Source organism: Convolutriloba macropyga, chromosome 9, assembly GCF_964194025.1.
Source record: "Convolutriloba macropyga chromosome 9, txConMacr16.3, whole genome shotgun sequence".
NCBI lineage: Eukaryota > Metazoa > Xenacoelomorpha > Acoela > Convolutidae > Convolutriloba > Convolutriloba macropyga.
Window position 1 is genome coordinate 15,914,043 of NC_134476.1, and position 20,637 is coordinate 15,934,679.

At 35.7% G+C, this 20,637-nt stretch overlaps 1 protein-coding gene across 1 annotated transcript in view; it reads left to right on the forward strand.

The window, feature by feature from the left end:
- The window catches only part of LOC142346074 (ubiquilin-2-like), a 59,796-nt gene extending 39,508 nt beyond the window's left edge, over positions 1 to 20,288 (forward strand). Inside the window, exons 6-8 of the mRNA XM_075398573.1 lie at positions 10,654 to 10,864; positions 19,372 to 19,541; positions 20,124 to 20,288. Of these exons, the coding sequence (XP_075254688.1) occupies positions 10,654 to 10,864; positions 19,372 to 19,541; positions 20,124 to 20,273 (531 nt within the window). The 3' untranslated portion in view covers positions 20,274 to 20,288. The remainder of the gene's footprint in view (positions 1 to 10,653; positions 10,865 to 19,371; positions 19,542 to 20,123) is intronic.
- Positions 20,289 to 20,637: the final 349 nt, after the last annotated feature.

The window sequence follows — 20,637 nt, forward strand, 5'->3', positions numbered from 1 at the left end:
GGTATCTCGGAGAGGACAGATAAACGGGGCTATCAAGCCCACCTAGTATCTGCCCTGGCTAAAGTAAATTTTTTTGATGTTGAAAACAGAAAAAATAAATTTAAAAATGCGGTTTTTAAGCTCAAAACGATTCTTTTGTTGATTCATTAACAACTAACGCTAACACTGTATGCAGCGTTACGCTTAACGAGAGAGCCGCTGATTCCTGGCATTTTTTTAAAAGAAATTCAGAAAGAATTTTTTTCTGCAATTCGATTTTCATTGTCGATTTTCTATGTGTAGACTTCGTTATTTTGCAAAAATAATACCATTTTTGAGGCCTCAAACAATTTTTGACAAGAGTTTGTGGAAAAGAAAAAGGGAAAAATTTTTTTTAAAAGAAATGTTTTGAGGGTGGGTACGGAATAAACTATTTAAAAACATGGGATACGAGCTCCTCATTGTTTAGCAAATAACTTTCTTCAAATTTATGATAAAATAGCGATATTTTTTGCCAATTTACGGTTTCAATGTTTGGTGCTAAAACTTCATTCTTTCTTAGTGTGTTAAATAGCTTTGCACAACGATATGAAATTGAGGAGCGCTCAAACTGCGTTTTAAAGGAGGGTATCTTTAGGTAGTTTTTGGTAGATCTTCTGGTGTTTCTGGTACTATGCTCATACTCAAAGAGTTCATTTAGATAAGTTTCGCTATGCATCTTTTTCAATGATTTTAGGACAAATTTCAGCAGCTCATAAACATGGAACTCGAATACTGTTAGTAATTTATTAGAGATGAAAATGTCCCTAGAACTATCTGACCTTTTCCTGAATTAAATGAATTTTAAAGTTTTTTCTGCAGAATGTAGATAGGTAGAAGCGACGAGTAACTGCAACATCCATATACCAAAATACCGTATTGAATTATTGGGTCAACATAGCTTCCATAGTAATCAATTAGCTGTTTACGGGGTACGTAGTGACGCAGCTTACATATAATACCACACTGTTTTGAGAGTCTTTTCTTAATGTATTCTATATGTGATTGAAAACTTAATTTACTATCTACATAGATTCCGAGATACTTCAGTGATTACGAACTTCAATAAAAAACATCATCAAACTTAAACACTGATTTGGAAGCACTATTTTTATTCCTTATTTTCATTTGTACTGTTTTATCCATATTTAGTATTAACTTATTAGCAATCAACCAATTATTGATGTTTTGCAGATCTTCTTGCACTGAATTATCGTCTTTGTTGATTGCGGTGAGGTTTGTATCATCCGCAAACAATATAACATCAAGAGATTTGCAAACTAATGGCAGATCATTGATATAAATGAGGAACAATAACGGACCCAGAATTGAGCCTTGTGGAACCCCACAAACTATAGAATTCCACGAGGAACAAGCTCCATTTACAATAACCCGCTGTTGTCTCCCTTTTAAGTATGTTGTTACCCAATTTAGAGCTGGGCCCCTGATGCCAGTATTTTTGATCTTTTTCAATAAGATATCATGCTCAATGGTATCAAATGCTTTTTTAAGATCAAGATAGAAACTGATAGCTTTTACATTTCGGCAGTTCAATTTTTTTTCAACTAATTCAACTAGAGCGTCAATTGTGCTGTGTTTGGTACGAAACCCAAATCGCCTATTGAAAAGCAAATTATGATACTCCATGTAAGCATATATGCGAATGAACAAAGCACGTTCTATAATTTTACTCCATACAATTAGTAGAGAAATTGGTCTGTAGTTATTTTCATCTAGTTTCGATCCATCCTTGTGAAGAGGAATGACTTTGGCCTTTTTCAGATCATCGGGGAAATATTCCTTCTTGAAAAGAGTTATTGATTATCGGGGTTAGGTATGGAATCGTAACATTTGATGATAACTTGACTATGACATTTGAGATACCATCATCACCAGATGAGAATTTTTTATCTAGATTATCAATGATTTCTCTAACCTTGTCACAGGTTATCGGCTTTAGATACATTGAGTGATTAACTTCGTCGATCTTAGTTAAAGGAACATGTTTAATGTTAAATTTCAGCTTCGGACCAACACTGGTGAAGATTGTGCTAAATTCCTCAGCAATATCAGCGCTGCTTGGATCAGTGCAACGTGCATTGCATGTATTCAACGCAGGGACTTGTGAACTTTTTCGAGTTGTTCCTTTAATATCATTGAGTAACTTATATGTTTGCCTTGAGTCTCCAATACATGATTCGAATTTTTGTGCATAAAAATCTTTTTTAGCTTTTTTAGCACTTTTTTAAAACTTGTCGTGTAGTAATTTGAATTTTTCTGCGGCTTCATTTTTATGCGGATTTTATTTCATACTTTGATGTGCTTTGTTTTTTTTGAAGCGCAAATTTTTAAGGGTGTTTGTAAACCATTTCTGTACCTTCGATTTTTTCTCATACTTGTTAGTGATTTCCAGGAAAAGGCTGTTGAATTTGTTGAACAACTCATTGGTACTATCAGATTCGAAAAAGAGACATCGATTCCGTAGGTTCCAGTCTAAGTCAGTTAAATAATTCGACCGTTTTTCTTGATCTTTTATAAATCTTCTCTAAATGGCAAATAGTTTTGTTCAGTAACAACATTAATTGGCCACTTCATTAGGATGGGATAATGATCTGAAAAGTATTCATGAGTTAGTACACTAAATTCAGGGCTGGCAAAATTTTGATATATAAAATGATCTAGACAAGTTGCGGAGGTAGAAGTTTCCCTGGTAGTTTCAAGATTAGCAATCTCAAAATCATTAGCAGATATCGTGCAAAGATAATTTGAATGTAATTGATTCTTTACATGAGTGTCGATGTTAAAATCTCCAGTTATAACGGTAGGAGAATTTATGGAAGTTCAATCATTCAAAAAGTTATCCAGTTTTTCGACGAATTTTAATTTATTTGTTCTTGGTGGATTGTAGAGAGTAGCCAATTTAAATACGTGTTTTTTGTATTGAAGAGAGACCAAAAGAGTCTCATCTATATCTGTTGAATGTGTTTCTAACAAGGATATTGGATCCTTAATTTGAATCATTACAACTCCGCCATGCGTGTTCCTATTCTTAATTGCATAATTATTATAGCCTGGAACTAATAAGGAATCGATGTCATCAATTTCAGTCAACCAAGTTTCAGTGAGACATATAACATTTGGTGGAGACTCAAGACTATGAACAAGTGCTTCCAAATCGCTTAAGGGTTCTTTTAAAGAACGAACATTAACAGTTAGTATGGAAATTGGTAAATAGGACCTATCACATGAAGATACAACTGATTTAGGTTCCTGCTCCGTGCAGTTCTCTGCCGGAGAAATGCCGCTGAGAATAAAAACAATTTTTAACATCTTGCAATTGGTAGCCTAGTTCATCACCACCTTCATATAGTCCCGTTATCTTCTGAATAGATCTTTCATTCTTGTATTGGTAAAATATGTTACTTTCTCGGGTCCAATCCATTGCAATACGATTATCGCGATTCATTAGGTTAAAAAAGCTAAACGGGGACGACTAATATCTTCAAACACTTTAACATTGGCGTATCCGACGAGATTCTCCAAACTTTTCTTCTTCTTCAGCATCTCAATTTTTGAAACTCGCCTGTTGAAGCGGACAATTATTGGTCGCTTGCCTCTCTGTGCACTTGGTAGCCTGTGTGCAATTGAAATTTCCTGCTCATCAACGTTAACTTCTATTTTGTTCGCAAGTTTAACAATTTCCTTGATAGTCTCCGCGTACGCTTCTGGTTTTCCATCATCCTTGATAACCTCAGGCAGTCCAATAACCTTGATGTTATCACGCCTGTTGTAACTTTCCAGTAGCTCGGCTTCGGATAGTGACTTCAAGTTACATCTTTCTTCTTGCAAAGTTAATATTTGAGCGAACTCATCTTTCAACTTGGCAATTGCATCGTTGATGGCTGCTGATACCGAATTCCGAACTTCTGCTTGAATGCCTGCAATAATACTTGGCATTTGAGCTGCAAGTGCGCTTTGAATGACTTCTTCCATCGAGCTTTCTTCAAGCGGACTCAATTCCGAGCAAACTCTTTTGCTTGCGCTTGCCTTCATCATGGGGGTGCAATCCATGTACCGGAGAACAGGTGGTTGTCCATTGACGTCATTGCCGGTTTGGTCATAACTCATCTTAAACTATTTAATAAGTTTATCACAACAATTAGGCTTCGCGGAATAGATTTTGAAAGAAAAGTTCATTGGCTGTTGAAATTTTTAATAATACGTTTTGAGAATTGCGAGGAGTTAAATTTTTAATTGCTCTCGTAGAGAAGCAATTATCGTAAACGTGTCTTTATGAAAAATTTTCGCTTGACCGTTTTGAATTTTCGAGGGACTTTTAAGCCCGTGACTTCTTGCGTTTTGCGTGATCTAAAACTCCCTCTCGATCACACTTTCAAGCAGCTGAGCTCATTTGGCGGCAATTTAATACCAAAAGTCAAATGAAAATTGCGCCGAAACCGGTGCCATTTTTCGCTTTAAATCTTAATAGTGGTATATATTAACCTCTAATGTGGTTATTTGAAGCCCACTATTGAACTTCTTAGTCCCATTTAGCCCCCTCCCCCCCCCCCCGGACTGAAGCAGGCTGCAATTGATTAGAGCTTTCACAGTTGTACGAGATGTTAAGTCGGTTATGTTTAATTGATGAAGTTTTGATGACTCAACTAGCGGATTTGGTCAATCATTCTTTTGTCATATGCTTTGGCGTTGTCCTTTAAATTCTGTTTGCCTAAAGTTTGATTTGGTTCAACAATTTTCGTGTTTGATCTCTGATAAATAACATGCGATAGCTGAGATTTCTTTTTTCATTTTGTTATAGCTGCGAAGTTGTAACCTGAGCGGAGCTATGTTGCGGTGCTCTTGTTTTTTTTTGTTTCGTCGTCTGACGCTCCTTTTCGTTCTACATTTGTTCACACAGCAAAGCTGAAAAGTCAATTTTTCTGAATTACTTCTTCCTCTCACTAACGGCGTTTGAGCGCGTGACGTCATTTCTCATTCTCTCTCTAGCCAAGGTTTTAAGATCTTTTGCGTGATTAGATTTTGATCATACGTGACTTACCGCACTCAATAAAATGAATTTTGAACTTAAGTTTTATTTGATTTAGATACTTCATAAGGTCAATGTTACTTATAGGTGCAGTAAAGGTCCCTAATAAAAGGATTCTGCGGAATGAATGTTAGCAAGCTTTGTTAATTTATCGCTGAATTTTTTTACGTAGCTTTTTGAGCGGCGGCAATTTTTTTTTTAATTTGGATCTGTATCTGTTTCTATCTCTATTATACGGCACGCAAATCTCTTCTTTCGTAGCTATTCTGACACTTTGCCGGCCATGTTTTCAATACAAAGGATTTGGATTGTTTTGGGTCGCAGTCTGTTTTTTATAAGATCTGTTGACGCTTTTTCTCTGAATTTTTACGAGCGACAATTTGACTTTTACTTTCAGTGTTTTTTCCTTCAGTGCTACGAAAATTTTACGTGTGTTCTAATTGCGCCTATTTCCAGTTTTTCGGACCCTTAAAAGGGCAGCTAATGCTCTTTAAGACTTTGATACCAACTGTAGTAATAAATTGTTGAATTTTTTTGCCCGTATTTTATCATTTAATCTCATTAATGAAAGTTTTCGTTCACTCTCTGATTGGGCTTAATAGAATCATTTTTAGTTTTTTTATGGGCGGAAAGCTGATTGTTAATAGATTTCGTCTTTCTTTGATGTTTACAATCCGAACGATTTGGATTGTATTCCTGCGCTGGCTTAAGATCTGTTCACGTTTTTTGTCTTTTTCACGCCAATGAGAAGTCAAATAAGAGTGGTGATTTCAGTTACGCTGGAGTACGGCATAGAGAAAAGTACTTTTTTCGAATTACCTTTAAGGTGGAGTGTGATATTGGCGTTTTAACAAATTTTCGGATTTTGACTGAGCTTTTTTACTGTGTATTAATTGCGCTTAATATTAATTGCTTGAACCCTTTAATCGGCAGCTTATAATTTGCTGATTTTGGCACTTATTTCTATTGTAAAATGTTGAATTTTTTATTTTTCGAATGTACCTTTGCTTCTGTTGATTTCTCACGTAGTCTTGTAATGACAAAGACTCATCTGTTGCTCGTCATAAGGCAAAAGTATATTGAATTTGTCTCAGTTCATTGCTTATGGTTTCTATAACTAAAATAATTTTTGGTTTCATGAAATTTTAGAGATTTTGTGAGTTTTGCATGTTTTGTTCATTTCGTTGGCTTCTCGATTAGTCTCATTAAAGCGAGGTTGCTAGTGATTATGAAATGAATCTCAATAAAGGTAAACTACCTACGTTGCGGATTTGTGACTTTGACTTTATTAGATGTTCGTTTCTTGTCTTCTCAGTTAATACCTTTTTTGACACACTTAATTGGTCGCTAAAGAGGAATTTGTGATTATAATTGCTGGCTGGGTTTCATAGCAATGTTTTTAATAGACGCCCTCATCTTCTCAGCCGGCTATTATAGCGCTCCTATCTTTTTTTACTTCGTCGAATAAAAAAATGTTTCGCTTTACCTCATTTTGCCGCTTTTTCAACATTTTGCGTGATATCTTTTTGACTTCTCTAGGCTAGTTTCTCTCTTCTTTCATTCTGCTAAAAGTGATTTTGAACATCAGTTGCTCAGCAAAGCAATTCAAAATGAACAGAGTCAGTATAAAAAATTGAAGTCAGAAGTAGAAACGGGATAAACCCATAAAGCCCAATTTTAGATGCCCGCTATTTGAACGTCGTTCCTATAAGTCTTAGTTACCATCTCTAATGCTTAGTGGTGTTGATATTAGCTCCTGTAGCCTCTCTCTGGGATACAGAAGTATGTTCAACTACGAAATGCCATCAAAATAAATCGGACTTAAAAAATGTTTTTGTACAAAAATCTTTTTTTTTCAATAGCTATTCTTTCAATCCCAATCATGCTTATTGGAATCAACGGCGGCTATTTTCCGGCAATCTGCCGGGTATGTTTTGACTTTGACACTGCTTGTTCAAAAAATTAGATAGAAAGATTTACAGATAGGTAGACTTAGATGCCAATTGTTTTTGAAGTGTTTTCTGTCCTTTTTTCAGCTAATGGAATTAAAAGATATTTGTTGACAATTATGTATGGTATGATGTGGTGAAAGATTTTATTTTCTATTTAATTGCTCTCAAACGAAGTTTTTAGCATTTATATTAGTCCTGTGGTCTTTTTTCATGCGATTTTTCGCTTGACCGATTTTTCGTCTGACCCATTGAATTTATCGTCCTCAAAAATGGCATTAGCAGTTAGTGTTTTGAGGAGACAATTTCAGGCTATAAGAACGCGGTTCTTGGTCTTGAAAGTTTAAATCACCTCAGTCCCCCCCCCCCCCCCCCCCCCCCCCCCCCACCGACACCCCGTCCACCCTCCTCCAAACTGGCGATTTCGACCACCTTTCGTCCAGCTCCTGCACAACCCTACCCCCCATCGCTTGACCCCCCCCCCCCATTGCTCAATCCTCTCACTCCTGTTAACACTACCCACCAATGCTTGCATCCCTAATCCCCAGCTGGCTTTTTTTACTCTCAGGGAACTAATTTTCAAATGTTCTGTTTTTGCCAAATTCCCGTTTTTGCCAGTTTTTTTTTAGCTTTCTCTCAATAATTCCAGTAAGGTTGTATGGTATACCCCTTTTTAGTAATAGGACATGTCAACAATTATATAAGGTGTTGTTATTATTGTTGAATTTTTCGACACTAGTTTTAGCAAAAGTAAATGTTTTTTGTTTCTTAAATTCTTGCGCGATTAGGATCATATGCTTTGTTTAGTACCAGTGCAGGAAAATTTGTGATGTTGAGATCTTTAATTAGTTCAGTTTTTTTAGATCGTATTTCGTGACATGTGCTGTTTTTTACAATCCAAGAATTGGATTGTATTGGTGCTCTGTCTTTTTTGTAAGATGTTTTCACACCTTTTTCTATGACTTTGAGCTTTCAAAACGAGATAAACTGGTAAAGTTCATTAGAAGCCCGCAGCTGGCTTTAGTGGTCCTTTAAGTGCGTAGAGTAGTTAAGCTACTGGGAAGGCCGTAATTCAAGGTTAAAAGGTCATTTTTTGGAGTTTTGAGCCCAAATGTTTTCACTTTTTGCCATTTTAGAGTTTTTTGTTTCAACAGTCATAAAAAGACGTTTCTAAAAGTTGATAAAGGCCATTTGCAAGACATGATTACTTACTTTTTATTGTCATTTTGTGAGCTATGTTTTTTGGTACTACAAACAAACACAAATTTGTATTGCAATTTTCAAGTTCTGAATTTTTTTTGTCATTTTTGGGTTTTTACCAGGGGCCAGGGAACCTCCTCTAGCGCTCATTAATTGGCTACTACTGTGTTTTCCAGTGGGAATGGAATGGTTTTCAATTTTTTTGAAAAAAAAACGTTTTTGAGATTTTTTGTCTTTGTGTTTCTCGAGCTCAAGGTGAGAGGAAACCTCCTCTTCGGTTTAATAATAGGTTACTGCATAGTTTCTAATGGTAATGGAATAGTTTTCAACGTTTAAGATCAAAAATTTTTTGTCAAATTATCTGAAAATTATCATGTTCCGAGTTTAGCGATCTTCATAGGCCAGTAAAATTTTTCTTAGGCTTAAGATTGGGTTTTTGAATAGTTTGTGAAGACAATGAAGTGGTTCTGAAAATATTATCACGAATTTTAGCCAAGTTTTAATAAAATTTTAATTAAATAATCAAATTTTTGTAAATTTCTGAAAAACGAGAAATATGCCAAATACTTTTTAAAAAAAATTGAAAATCGCCAACTTTTTTCAAAGTTTCACAATTTTGCAAAATTAATATGTTCAAAATCATTTTTCCTGCCTCTCGAATCTTTCCAGTTATCCATCTACAAGAAATTTTAAAATTTGAAAAAATGAATGAACACTTCATGATCATGAAGTGTCCATTCTTTTTTTCAAATTTTAAAATTTCTTGTAGATGGATAACTGGAAGGATTCGAGATGCAGGAAAAATTTTGAACATATTAATTTTGCGAAATTGTGAAACTTTGAAAAAGTTTGCGATTTTCAAATTTTTTAAAAAAGTATTTGGCATATTTCTCGTTTTTCTATCTTTAATGGCTGATCAGCCCCTTTTCAAGGCTTGTGGATGGGTTAATGGGTATATTTAAGTTGATCAAATTTGACCTTTAGGGTGTAAAGCAATGATTCTTTTTTTGTCAAATTTGTTTGAGTGTTTCTCAAATTTATAGCAAGGGTTATAGCAATGAATATATCTTTGTTTTTCTGGTTCGAATGTTTTCTTTTCAATTCTCCAATATTGGGACTGTTTGCCTTTTTGGCAGGCATTTTCCAATTGATCTGCGGGTCAGATGCAGTAGTTCTCCATTCAATTCTTTCGATCGTATTTTAGGACTTGTCCTGCTATATGTTTTTACTTCATTCTCTTCTTGTTGCATCTTTTTAAGCAAGGGTGATTTTCTATGGTGACTTTTACCGCTCCGAGCTGACTTCGTGGGTGAGGTCATTTGTTATTCTTTTCGGTATGAGATTTAATGTTTTTTTGTGGGATAACTTTCTTGATTACAGTTGACTCATTTTTCTAAAGAAAATTACATCCGCACTCTTTTTAAATTGAGATTGCATAAACTCTAATTGAAATAGTTGACTTGCACTGTTGCAATTCATTGCGTATTATCTTTTTCTACTTACAATCCTTAAAGAAACAAAACCGGAAAATTCGTTTGGTTGTTATAATCAGCTTTGATCATTGTCTGTAAGCTTTTTTAACTTTACAATTGAGAAAGGTCGATATCTAGACACTGTCTCGATATCGAGACAGGCAAGTAAATTTTTTTTAAAAAAAATACATAAGAACAATTATCGAAGAACAATAGTCTGGTTTGTTTAATTTTCAAGAGTATCGGTTTAATGTTTTTTTTTTCGCAACATAGATGAATAGTAGTAAAGGACAGTTCGTTTCAGGGACATAATTTATGGACAATTTTACGTGAATGCTCTATTAAGGCGGCTTAAGTCACAATCTAGTAATTAGTTGATCCCAAACGAAGCTTCTAGCAATTGTATTAGTCCTGTCGGTTTTTTAATGCGATTTTTTGCTTGAACAATTTTTCGTCTGACCCATTTGACTGTTCGTCCTCAAAAACGGGGTAAACAGGTTGCGCCCAGTGGGTATTAAATGCTCATTCACAGAAATGCGATTCACAGAAACTGTTTTAGGGACTTATACTTATGGTGTGAAAGGCGGTTCTTAGAGGTTGACCCCCCCCCCCCCCCCACACCCTCACACACCACACACCACACACACACACACACACACACACACACACACACACACATCAGCCACCTCTAAATTTACCCCCCCCCCACCCCCGCCCGAAAAACCTACCACCGTCCCCGCGCTCACCCCACGCCTCTTCAATAAGTTAAAGCTTGCCTCACTAAACCGTGGCTAGCTACTGAGGAAGCCAGCCGGTCGTTTGAGAGCAATTCGCGCGACGTTAGTCGGTTATGTTTTTTAGTAACTTTAACCAATTGCGGAGTATTAAGCTCTTTTCGCCTTAGATCACGAAACTGACTGCAATTCAAGCACAACTGGAAAAAAATTGTTCAGTAATTATTGTTTAGGAGCCGATGCTTAATGCAGCACAGGAACAGTTCGGAGGTGGGAACCCTTTTGCCGCATTAGCTGGCAATGACACAAATTCCATAAACAGCCAACAGGGTCGCGAGAACAACGAACCACTACCCAATCCATGGTCTGGTGGTGGAGGGGGAGGCGGGACTGGGAGTACAGGATCTACAAACACTAACTCAACTGGGAGCAGATCAGGAACAGGTACTAATGATGTCTGAAATGTCTAAGTCGGCTAATTGCTTGCAAAAAAGTTGCAACCATTTTGGTCCTGTTGCTGCTTCGCAATCTAAAATATTTCCACTTTGATCTTGAAGCGCTAGACTCCTTGAGTACGTTAATTGCGGTCAATTCACTACTTATAAGCAAAATAAGCGAGACCAAAGCAGCTAAACATTTTTGAGTTATTCATGATGCCTTGAATTAGTTATTGCAGCAGCCTATACTGAAAGATTGCTCACTCCTCCCTATCTCGATAAGGCTGCAACTGAAGAAAAACTCGCATAATCGTTTGAGAACGATTCGTATTTTTAGCGCGTTGTTAACCCTGCGTTAATCGGTTGTTTCGCTTTCTCCAGTATTTGAATTATTAATAGCCGCGTCCTCAATTCCAGGCGGCTATTATAGCGCTCCTAATTTTTTTTTACAATTCAAAGAATTTGAATTGTATTGGGGCGCTGTCTTTTTTTTTTTTTAAGATCTGTTCACACATTTTCATGATTTTTGAAGTCAAATTGGAGTGGTGATTTTGGTCACGCCGAAACAGGAAATGGAGCGAAAAAGCGAGTCGTTTTGCGGTGTGAATTTTTTTGCTCTAATTTTAAAGTAGAGTGAGAAAACGGTGTTTGAACAAAAATTCGGTTTCTCGGTAGTGGTTTTTTGTTCACATGCGGCAATTTCACTCTGATTTTTACTGTTTTTTCGATTTTTCGGATCGGATTTTTTTCTAAATAGTTTTCCCAATCCATTCACAGCTCATTCTGGACCTAGTTTTTTGTTAGAATCAAAATTACATATCTCACTTGTGGTTTTTGTTCTCCCAAGCAGCATTTTGACATTGATTTTCTGTTTTTTTTTTGTTTTTTTCCTCTGATTTTTTTAGAAATGGTTTTCCCAATTCACTCATTGTCCGTTCTAGGTCTAGTTGTTTGTTAAGCCAATGAAAATTCTTTGAATTGTACGTCAGGACTTGTCCTGCTATGTTTTACAATTCAAACAATTTGAATTGTATTGGGGCGCTGTCATGGACTTTGATCTTTCAAAACGGGATAAACAGGTAAAGCCCAGCGGGCATTAAGTTTCATTAGAGGTCCAAAGTGAGCTTCAGTAGTCCTTCAAGTGCTTAGAGTGGTGCAGTTGCTGGGATGGCCTTAATTAAAGGTTATAAGGTCATTTTTAGGAGTTTTTGGGCTCAAAATGTTGCAATTTTTTATGTTTTTTTTGTGATTTTTTTTAATTTTTTTGTTTTAGTCTTACGTTGAAGTTTTTGAAAAAATCATGAAGGCCTTTTGCGAGACAAAATAACTTTTTATGAGCATTTTTTGAGCTATATGTTTTGGTACTACAAATACAAACATGCTAAATGATACTAATTTTTGTCAATTTTTTTCAAGTTTTTTTTTTGAAAATTTTTGTCATTTTTTAGTTTTTCCAGCTTCAGGAGCCAGGAAATGTCCTTTGTGATTTGAGAATAGAGCACTGCATGGTTTCTAGTAATAATGGAAATAATGGATCGGTTTTCAACATTTTAATGTCTCGAAATTTGGCATTTTTTAATATAATTTTTGCAAATTTTTTCAAGGTTTCTTAAAGTTTTTGACAATTTTTGATATTTGTCCATTCTCAAGTGTCAGAAAACCTATTCCACGGTCTGATAAAAAAGTTGCTGCATGGTTGTTTGTTTCAATGGATTTGTTATCAACAATTTAGCTTTTTAGAAATTTTTTGATTTTTTGAAGCAATTTTTTTCAAGTTTTTTCAAAACGTTTGTCTTATATTCAGTTTTTCTTGCCTCAGTAGCCAGCTAACCTCATCCAGGGTTTTATAATATGTTATTAGATAGCTGCTAGGGGGCAATTTAACGGTTTTGCAACATTTTAATAGAACGAATTTCTATTTTTTGAATTTTGAGATTTTTTCTAAAAATTATTGCCTATCGATCTTTGAGCCAATGAACTTTTTAATGCTTGGAATTGGGTTAATGGATAGCCTCTAGAGACACAGAAATGATTCTCAAGATATTAATATCACAATTTTCAGCAAAATTTTAATAAATTTTGCAATTAATTTCATTTTTTATATTTTTCGGTCTTTTTTGAGTTAATCGATCTTCAAGGGCCAATGAATTTTTTCAGGTCATGCAGATATAATAATGGACCGATTTCAAAAACAAAAAATGGTCTGGAACATACTTTTGAAACTTGTATTTTTAAAGGGATGAAATTTTGCCTAAGGGAAAAGAGCTTCAAGAGTTTTAGTAATGAGTATATTTTTGTTTAGTTTGTTTGTTTTAGTTTTCATTTTTTTGAGATGATTTTGTTTGTGTTTTGGCTGGCTTTGTTCAATTGATCTGCTGGTCAGGTAGAGTTTTTTCAGGTATTAATTCAATTCTTTGAATTGTATTTCAGGACTTGTCCTGCTATGTTTTTTTACTTCGTCTAACAGATTTTTGTTTCGTCTTACCCTGACTTCTTGGTATTCACTTTTTCAATGACTTACCTTACTCAAAAAATTGACTTCTGAACTAACTTACGGAACTTTAATTTTTAAGAACATTTACTTGATAAAGGTCAATAGTGTGCATCTAAGTAGTGCCAAACATTTATGCCCTAATTCTTAGAGTCTTGAGTTTTTGATTACGAATATTAATTTTGGGATCTTCTCCGTTTGTGCCCCCAGTACGTTATGCGCCCCCCAGTTACAGAGAACGTGACATTACATAGGAAGTCATTATGTAAAAAATATTGCACGTGCATCAGGGGTGCAAATAATATGCGCCCACTAAGCTGAGGGGGCGCAAACGGAAAAGATCCTAATTTTAAAAAGCCCTATTAGGGCTTTCTCCCTATAGAGCTTGTGTCTCATAAAAATGACAGTCCAAAGCTTACCCAAAAAGTCTAGTGGTCTATTAAAGGACTGGTGGTTGATCTGTCTATCTAATCTCTTTTGTTGTTTCAATTCATGGAAGGCCCCAAACGTCTATCGCGGCTATTTTCCGGCAATCTGCCGGCTATGTATAGTTTTTTTGCACCTTGGGCCTGCTGATCTTTTCCCCGTCCCCTGCTGCAGGAGAAACCATGTTTTTGCGCATCCTTCAGCAAATTGTACTCTATCAAGTTGAACAATGCTAAGTTCACAGTGATTAAGTGCTCATTGTGATCTTATTGGTATTGTGGTCATGAAATACTTTTATTCCGAGTGGCCTTTGCTTACTTAGGGAGCTGATTCTTCTCTCTGGGAACAAAATTTATTGTCAATTGCATTTGTAAACGAACTAAAGCATGTTTGTTTTCACACTGACAGCGGTTTCAATAACCTTGTGAGAGATTAGAAGATTCTACATCATTTATAACGTCAGAACGGTGTAAAATTACTATCATTCTTGAATCATAATTGATTTTTCCAACTAGGGGGAGAAATTGCTCTCAAGCAAAGTTTGACAATTATGTTAGTCCGGTGGTCTTTTTAATGCGATTTTTTGCTTCACCGATTTTCAAAACGGGATGAACCTCACGGAGGGCATTAAGTTCTCTTGGAGACTTTCAGCTTACTAGATTAAACGTCAATTTTTTTTGACAGGTTGCTCTGCGATTGAGAGTTTTTGGCGTAACCTATGTTGTTGGCAACGGGGATATTGAGTTGATGTGAATGCATTGAAGATATACTTTTTAATTGCCCTCGAACGAAGTTTGAAACAATTATTGTACACGTGTTGGTCTTCTTAATGCAAAATTTTCGCTTTTCGCTTGACCGTTTTTACTTTTTGAGTGACCTTTACTTTCCCGTTTTCCGTGATCTAATTTTTTCTCTCTCTCATTCACTATTGTCTGCAGCTGAACTCAAATAGAGGCAGTTGACTGCTAAAAGTCAAATAAAAGTTTCATGAAAAGCTGTCCAATAACAGTTGGTAAATGCAATTTGCTGCGTAAATCGAAATCCAACCGAAGCTTTGATTAAAAATGCCTCAGGAGACTGAAACTGGAGTAATGAGTTTTCAAGACTTACAAACACCATCGAGGACGTGCGAAAACAGTTCAAGCAAAAAAAACGAAATCGTACGAGAACAGAATCAATTAAACGACAAACAAGCTCAAACGATCTCAGAACAAAACCACGTTTTTGAAAAACAAAAGCAGCAGATGTAATTGAAAGATAATACGAACGCTTACCATTGTCGAATGATTGAGCAATTCCATCGGGAGTCGAATATTTACGGGACGAGAACAGTTCGCTATTGGAAAACTTAATGGATCACAATATTCAAAATTCGACTATTTTTTTGAGCCGTCGGAACTAAAATTTTTTCCCAAAACTTGTTTACAGAAACACTAACCATCTTATAATTTCAGACGGCACATTCAAAACAATACGGCAATCTGATATTTCGTATATTGGGATTCATTCTTATCCCTCGCAACAATTATTGATTTGGGACAAACAGCCCAACAGTGTTCGTCAGGAGCAAAATGCAAATCATTCATTTTTCATGCTGGTCATAATAGTATTGATAAGGGTGTTTTGGGGTGGCTGCAGCTTGTCAATTGTGTGAAACTGTTACAAAAGCAATTAAAAAGTTGAAACCTCACCGAATTCTACTTCCTGAAATTCCACAAGTTAGAAATGGCCATTATGGGCGTGAATCAAATATTGAAATTGAGGAGTTCATTAAGCAACTGGGAAATTTTGCTTTGGAGTTAAATGGAACATTTAAATGGACAAAAATCGAGGATTCGAAATGCAACATTACAACATCGGAAATATCTAATGATGGTGTTCACTTAAATTTGGCTGTAGTACAAAAAATTGTCAAGAGTATTTGGAACTATCAGCAGCATAATACTGTATCACAAGACAACATTGCACTGCGAAGAATTCAGTGTTGTTAATCAATGGTTTGGTTGTGACTTAATGTTTCTTGTCAGCAGAAAATGAGCATTTCTAAGCTAATAGTTTTTGCTTTTTTGCTTAGTACTTCAAATGAAAAATGTATATATTCGGTAATGTCACACAACCAAAATCATGATCATTATAATGCGAAAATTAGGCTCCGCTTTTTTCGTTTTTTGAATATTTGTAAAATTGTTTTTTTTTACACTTCATATGCGCTTACTCCTAAGTGGAGATATCTAAATCCGGGTCCCTTTTCTCACATTCGTGAATTGGACTTGCTGATTGACATAGTTGTAAAGGATTGCAAAAATTTATACATTTGCATCTTCAATGCACGCGGTTTGAAAAGCAAATATATTTTTTTCACCGAATTTTTGACAAATTTAGCTCAAATAACATTGTGATCCTAACTGAAACTTGGTTGAATGAAAGTTTTATCCAAACAATTTTTTAAGTTCAACACAAATTTTATTCAAAATCAAGGATATCAAAGACAGGAGTAAATAAGAGTGGGGGTGTTGCCATCTGGATTCCCAGGAACATATCTTCAAAACAGCGAAACGACCTAATTAATGCTTCCTTTTGTCGAAATAAAAACTTTGGAAACTGTTTCATTGACGAATTAACATCAGAAACTTCCTCGGCGTAATCAATCACTGACGAAATTTTGCTTTTTGGCGATAATCTCAATTATTTCAAAAGAGGATCCACTTAATTTGCAACTAATTATGGACTTACTTTATCAAACACAGAAAAACCAACACGATTGATCACTTGATTGTCTTGTAAACTACCAATTTTGCTTATAGAAGCTAAAAATTAGGAAGCAAAGTTGCATCATTAGAAACAAAAGAAAGTTCGATACAAATAATTTTGGTCTTGATCTTTCAAGTCAGGATTTGAGTAACTTATATTAATGTGAGGATGGAAAATGCGTGTATAATGTGTTTTTAAACGTTTTCAGTACTCTATTGTTGCACGCCCCACTTACAAAAAATTTTCAACCAGTAAAAATTGCTCAAAAGTCTTGGCTAACAAAAGAGCGGAGAGGTGAAATCACGGAATAACATAGATTTGAGATAGATTATCTGGAAAAGGAACCCATCGGAGCAAACGTGTACCAGTTTCAAATATAAGAGAAATTTGGTTAATAGGCGTTGGAAAACAGCCCAGAACGAGTTTTTTGTGAACAATTTTTCAATGAATTACCAATAAGTAAAGAACAATGGAGTTTCATCAAGAAAAAAAATGGCCAGGAAAGGAGGGGGTGTCTCGTTATAGACAAACTAGTCGATGGTGAAAGAGATGTAAAAAATGAACTTGATATTGCAAATTGTCTCAATAGAAGTTGTCAAAAATTAGGCTTGTAAAAAGAACAAAATGTGAGCGCTCCAAATATTTCGAATAGAAGTTAGGGGAGTTTTGCCGCAGAACATTCACACTAAGGGAACTCTATGATGCCATTGATTCACTCGACAACAAGAAATCTCGGGTTCCAGGCTTCTTTAATGCTTGGGCAATCAAGAAGCAAAGTTATTTTATCCCAGAAATTTTAAAACTTGCTTTCATTAGTCCGGTCTACAAAAAGGGGAGGTAAAAATTTGTGAGAACTTTAGATCTCTCTCAATTATTGCAATGCTTACAAAACTTTTGAGCATATAATTCTCAATCAGGTAAACAAATTTATACAAAAAGAAAAATTTTGAATGGTAAAGAGTTTCGATTTCGAAAACCTAGTCTTCTACAGATGCTGTTTTACAATTTATCGAAGCATTACAGGAAAACTATGATAACTTAAAACTTTAAGTTGCTTCTTTATTGATCTAGCTAAAGCATTTAATTCAACATTTAATTCAAGATGGAAGCGTACCTTTTTTCAGAAATTGTAGTTAATTTGTTTGCTTCATTTCTTGAAAACAGACAGCAGTGTGTTAAGATAAATGATGTTTACTCAGAATGGTCTGAAACAAATCATGGTGTTCTACAGGGAACGGTTTTAAGGCCACTAGTTTTTCTTCTCCACATTAATAATTCTCGAGAAAAGGTACAACGAAACTTCGACATAATTCAGTTTGCTGATGAAACAAGATTCCATTTAAGCAGAAACAATGTCTCCGAGCTGGAAAAATGTGTTTCTGTAATACTGGAGAAAGCAGATAATTATCTACAGCAAAACAAATTAACCATTATTACCGGTAAAACTGAACTTCTTTTCGTCTCGAAAGAAAATGAAATTTTTTTAATGTTTGATTCTAAATTAAACTTTCGCGTATTACTCAACAAAGTTCTATCAAATATGGCCACATCTATTAGATCCATATACCTTATACGTTATCAGTTACCTCTGAAAGCACGATCGATGCTATTCAAATCCCTAGTCCTTTCTCCTTTATTTTTCAGTGCTCTAATTTTTCACAACATGATTTTTTTTCTGCAGTGCTGCGAATTAATCGGGAAGTCAATTGGGGAATTAAGTTTGCTATGTGAGAAAAAAGTTTGAGAGATCTAGAGATCTCGTAGTAAAATCTGACATTTTGCCTGCAGAACTTTAATAAGCTAGATGAGTGTATCAAAAATTAAGAATGATATCTCATTACGGCACTGTGAAATCAGACGGAACTGTGAGTTTTTTTCTAAGTGGTAATGTCTGAGTAAGAGAAAACAGCAGAACGGAACAGCTAATTCTCCTAAGGTCGAGCAGTCGATCATTACAAAAAAGCACCAAAAAATGGAATAAACTTCCGCGTGGAGTCCGGATTATCAAATCACGCTCACAGTTTAAACGCATGTTAAAACAGCCTCTGCTCGAACAATTCAATTTTGTGCCGTTGGAGAGGAACGTTGGTGGCTTCAGAAGTTATTTTAACTTTTACAAAACGGAACCACTACTGAAACGGAACCACTACTCACTACATTGTACTAATTTTGTATAAAATATTTTAAACTTGTAATATTTAACCCCTGGGTGATATTTTTTAATTTACTTGTTTTTAAAAAAAGAAAACTGCGCGGAAATTGTGTAATTTTTATTCACTTTTTTATTAGTGACTGTAGTGGTATATAATAACCTCTAATGACGACTTTTGAAGCTCCTATTGTTTTTTTAGTTACACCTCCTCCCCGACTGAAGCAGGCTGCAATAGGCTAGAGCTCCCACTAGTCCTTCGAAAGCAATTCTTCCGACGATAGTTTTTACTTCCTGACACTCTTAGTGCTTTCCGAAAACCTGAGGCTATGAATAAATTCAGTTACACCAACATTAGATTTTCGAGTTTTTGAATGTGGTAGAAATTTCTTTCGTCGGCCGTTTCAACGTGCTCCATCAATTGATAACCGTTTTTGTTTATTATACACGAGACTGGAAGTTTTATGTCAGTGGGGCGAACCTGATCTGCAGTTCACTTGCTGCGACGATCTATTGATCATGGAAGAGATCAGGCAATAAATCTCCTTTTCACTGCTTTATTATTTGGGTGTATAAGGATTCTGAACAGGTTCTTTAGAGGAAGTTCGCGGGAAATCTGCTGGCTATACTCAGTATATAGAAAGATGTCTGAAGAATAGCTTGTATTCTGTCTTCCATCATGATTTGCTTGTGTTAGGTGCAGGATCTGGTTCTACGGGAAGCGGCACTGGATCTGGTCTGGGATCGGGAGGAACTGGATCCTTCGGCAGTCTATTCGGCGGAGATCTAGGTCCTGACTTCTCAAATTCACCTGGCATGCAGAGCTATGCCCAACAGTTGATGTCCAATCCAGAGTTAATGCAACAGGTAGATACATCTAATTGCAGTTCTTCGTTGTGCGTTTAATTTTCGAGCATTAAGATGGTTAAGTACAGTATTGCTCGCTGGGGAACTACGAAACTTTTATTAAATCTCCCAAACGTTAACGAGTTCAGGAGAACCAAATTGCTGACCAGTTAATACTACGAAAGCGGAAACTAACAAAACAATCCTTGCTCGTAAAAAGAAACTGCGCATGTTACGGTAGCGACTGACAATCTAACATTCAAACGAAATCTCGGATGTTCTGAAAAATAAGCATAGAACATACCAGTGAACAGACTATTGCGATCTACCACATCCTATTTTTACCGATGTCACCTAAAATGATGCACACGTAAAGTATGCGTTTTTCAAATACGTACAAATAAACTGTTTTGCATGACCAGCTCCAATTGAAAATTGCCATGCGTTCGCATGTGCATTTTTAACTTGGCATTGATCAATCCTTGCCAGCATAAAGAAATAAATGGCCAAGAATTTATTATGTCAAGATTTTCACTCACCTGAATTGATGCTGATACAAACGCGTATATTTTTGTAGGTACAAATGAATTTTGTATTGTATAGATGCTGAGTTCTCCAATGATGCAGAACATGATGCAGCAGATGGCCTCTAACCCAGCCATGTTCCAGCAAATGATGGAGAACAACCCCATGCTGAGGAACAACCCCGGACTCAGAGATCATATGTCTTCACAGGTGAACACGAACCTTTAATGAACATATCAACTTTGATTTATTTATACTCGCGCTAGTAATTGCAAAGATTGCTATGTGGGTGCTCCCTGTAGATGATGGAGTGAAGTTAGAAAAACTATTTGTTAAGGCGTTGTTATTGGACAAGTTGGGTTCTCGTCGAGATTAAATTTCGGTAAAACGATAAAATTGCAATGTGAGCTTAATTGTTTAGATTTTCTCATGTCGTTGCTCAGTGGATAAAAAGTATTTGTTCAATCGTCGGGATCATTTTTAGTCAGTCGTCACCTGTTTCACTCTGTGATCTGTCTCCATAATAAGCGAGTTCTTATTCAAAAATCTTGAATTGCAGAACTAGATCGGCCCGCTAAGAAAGTGATGTTAA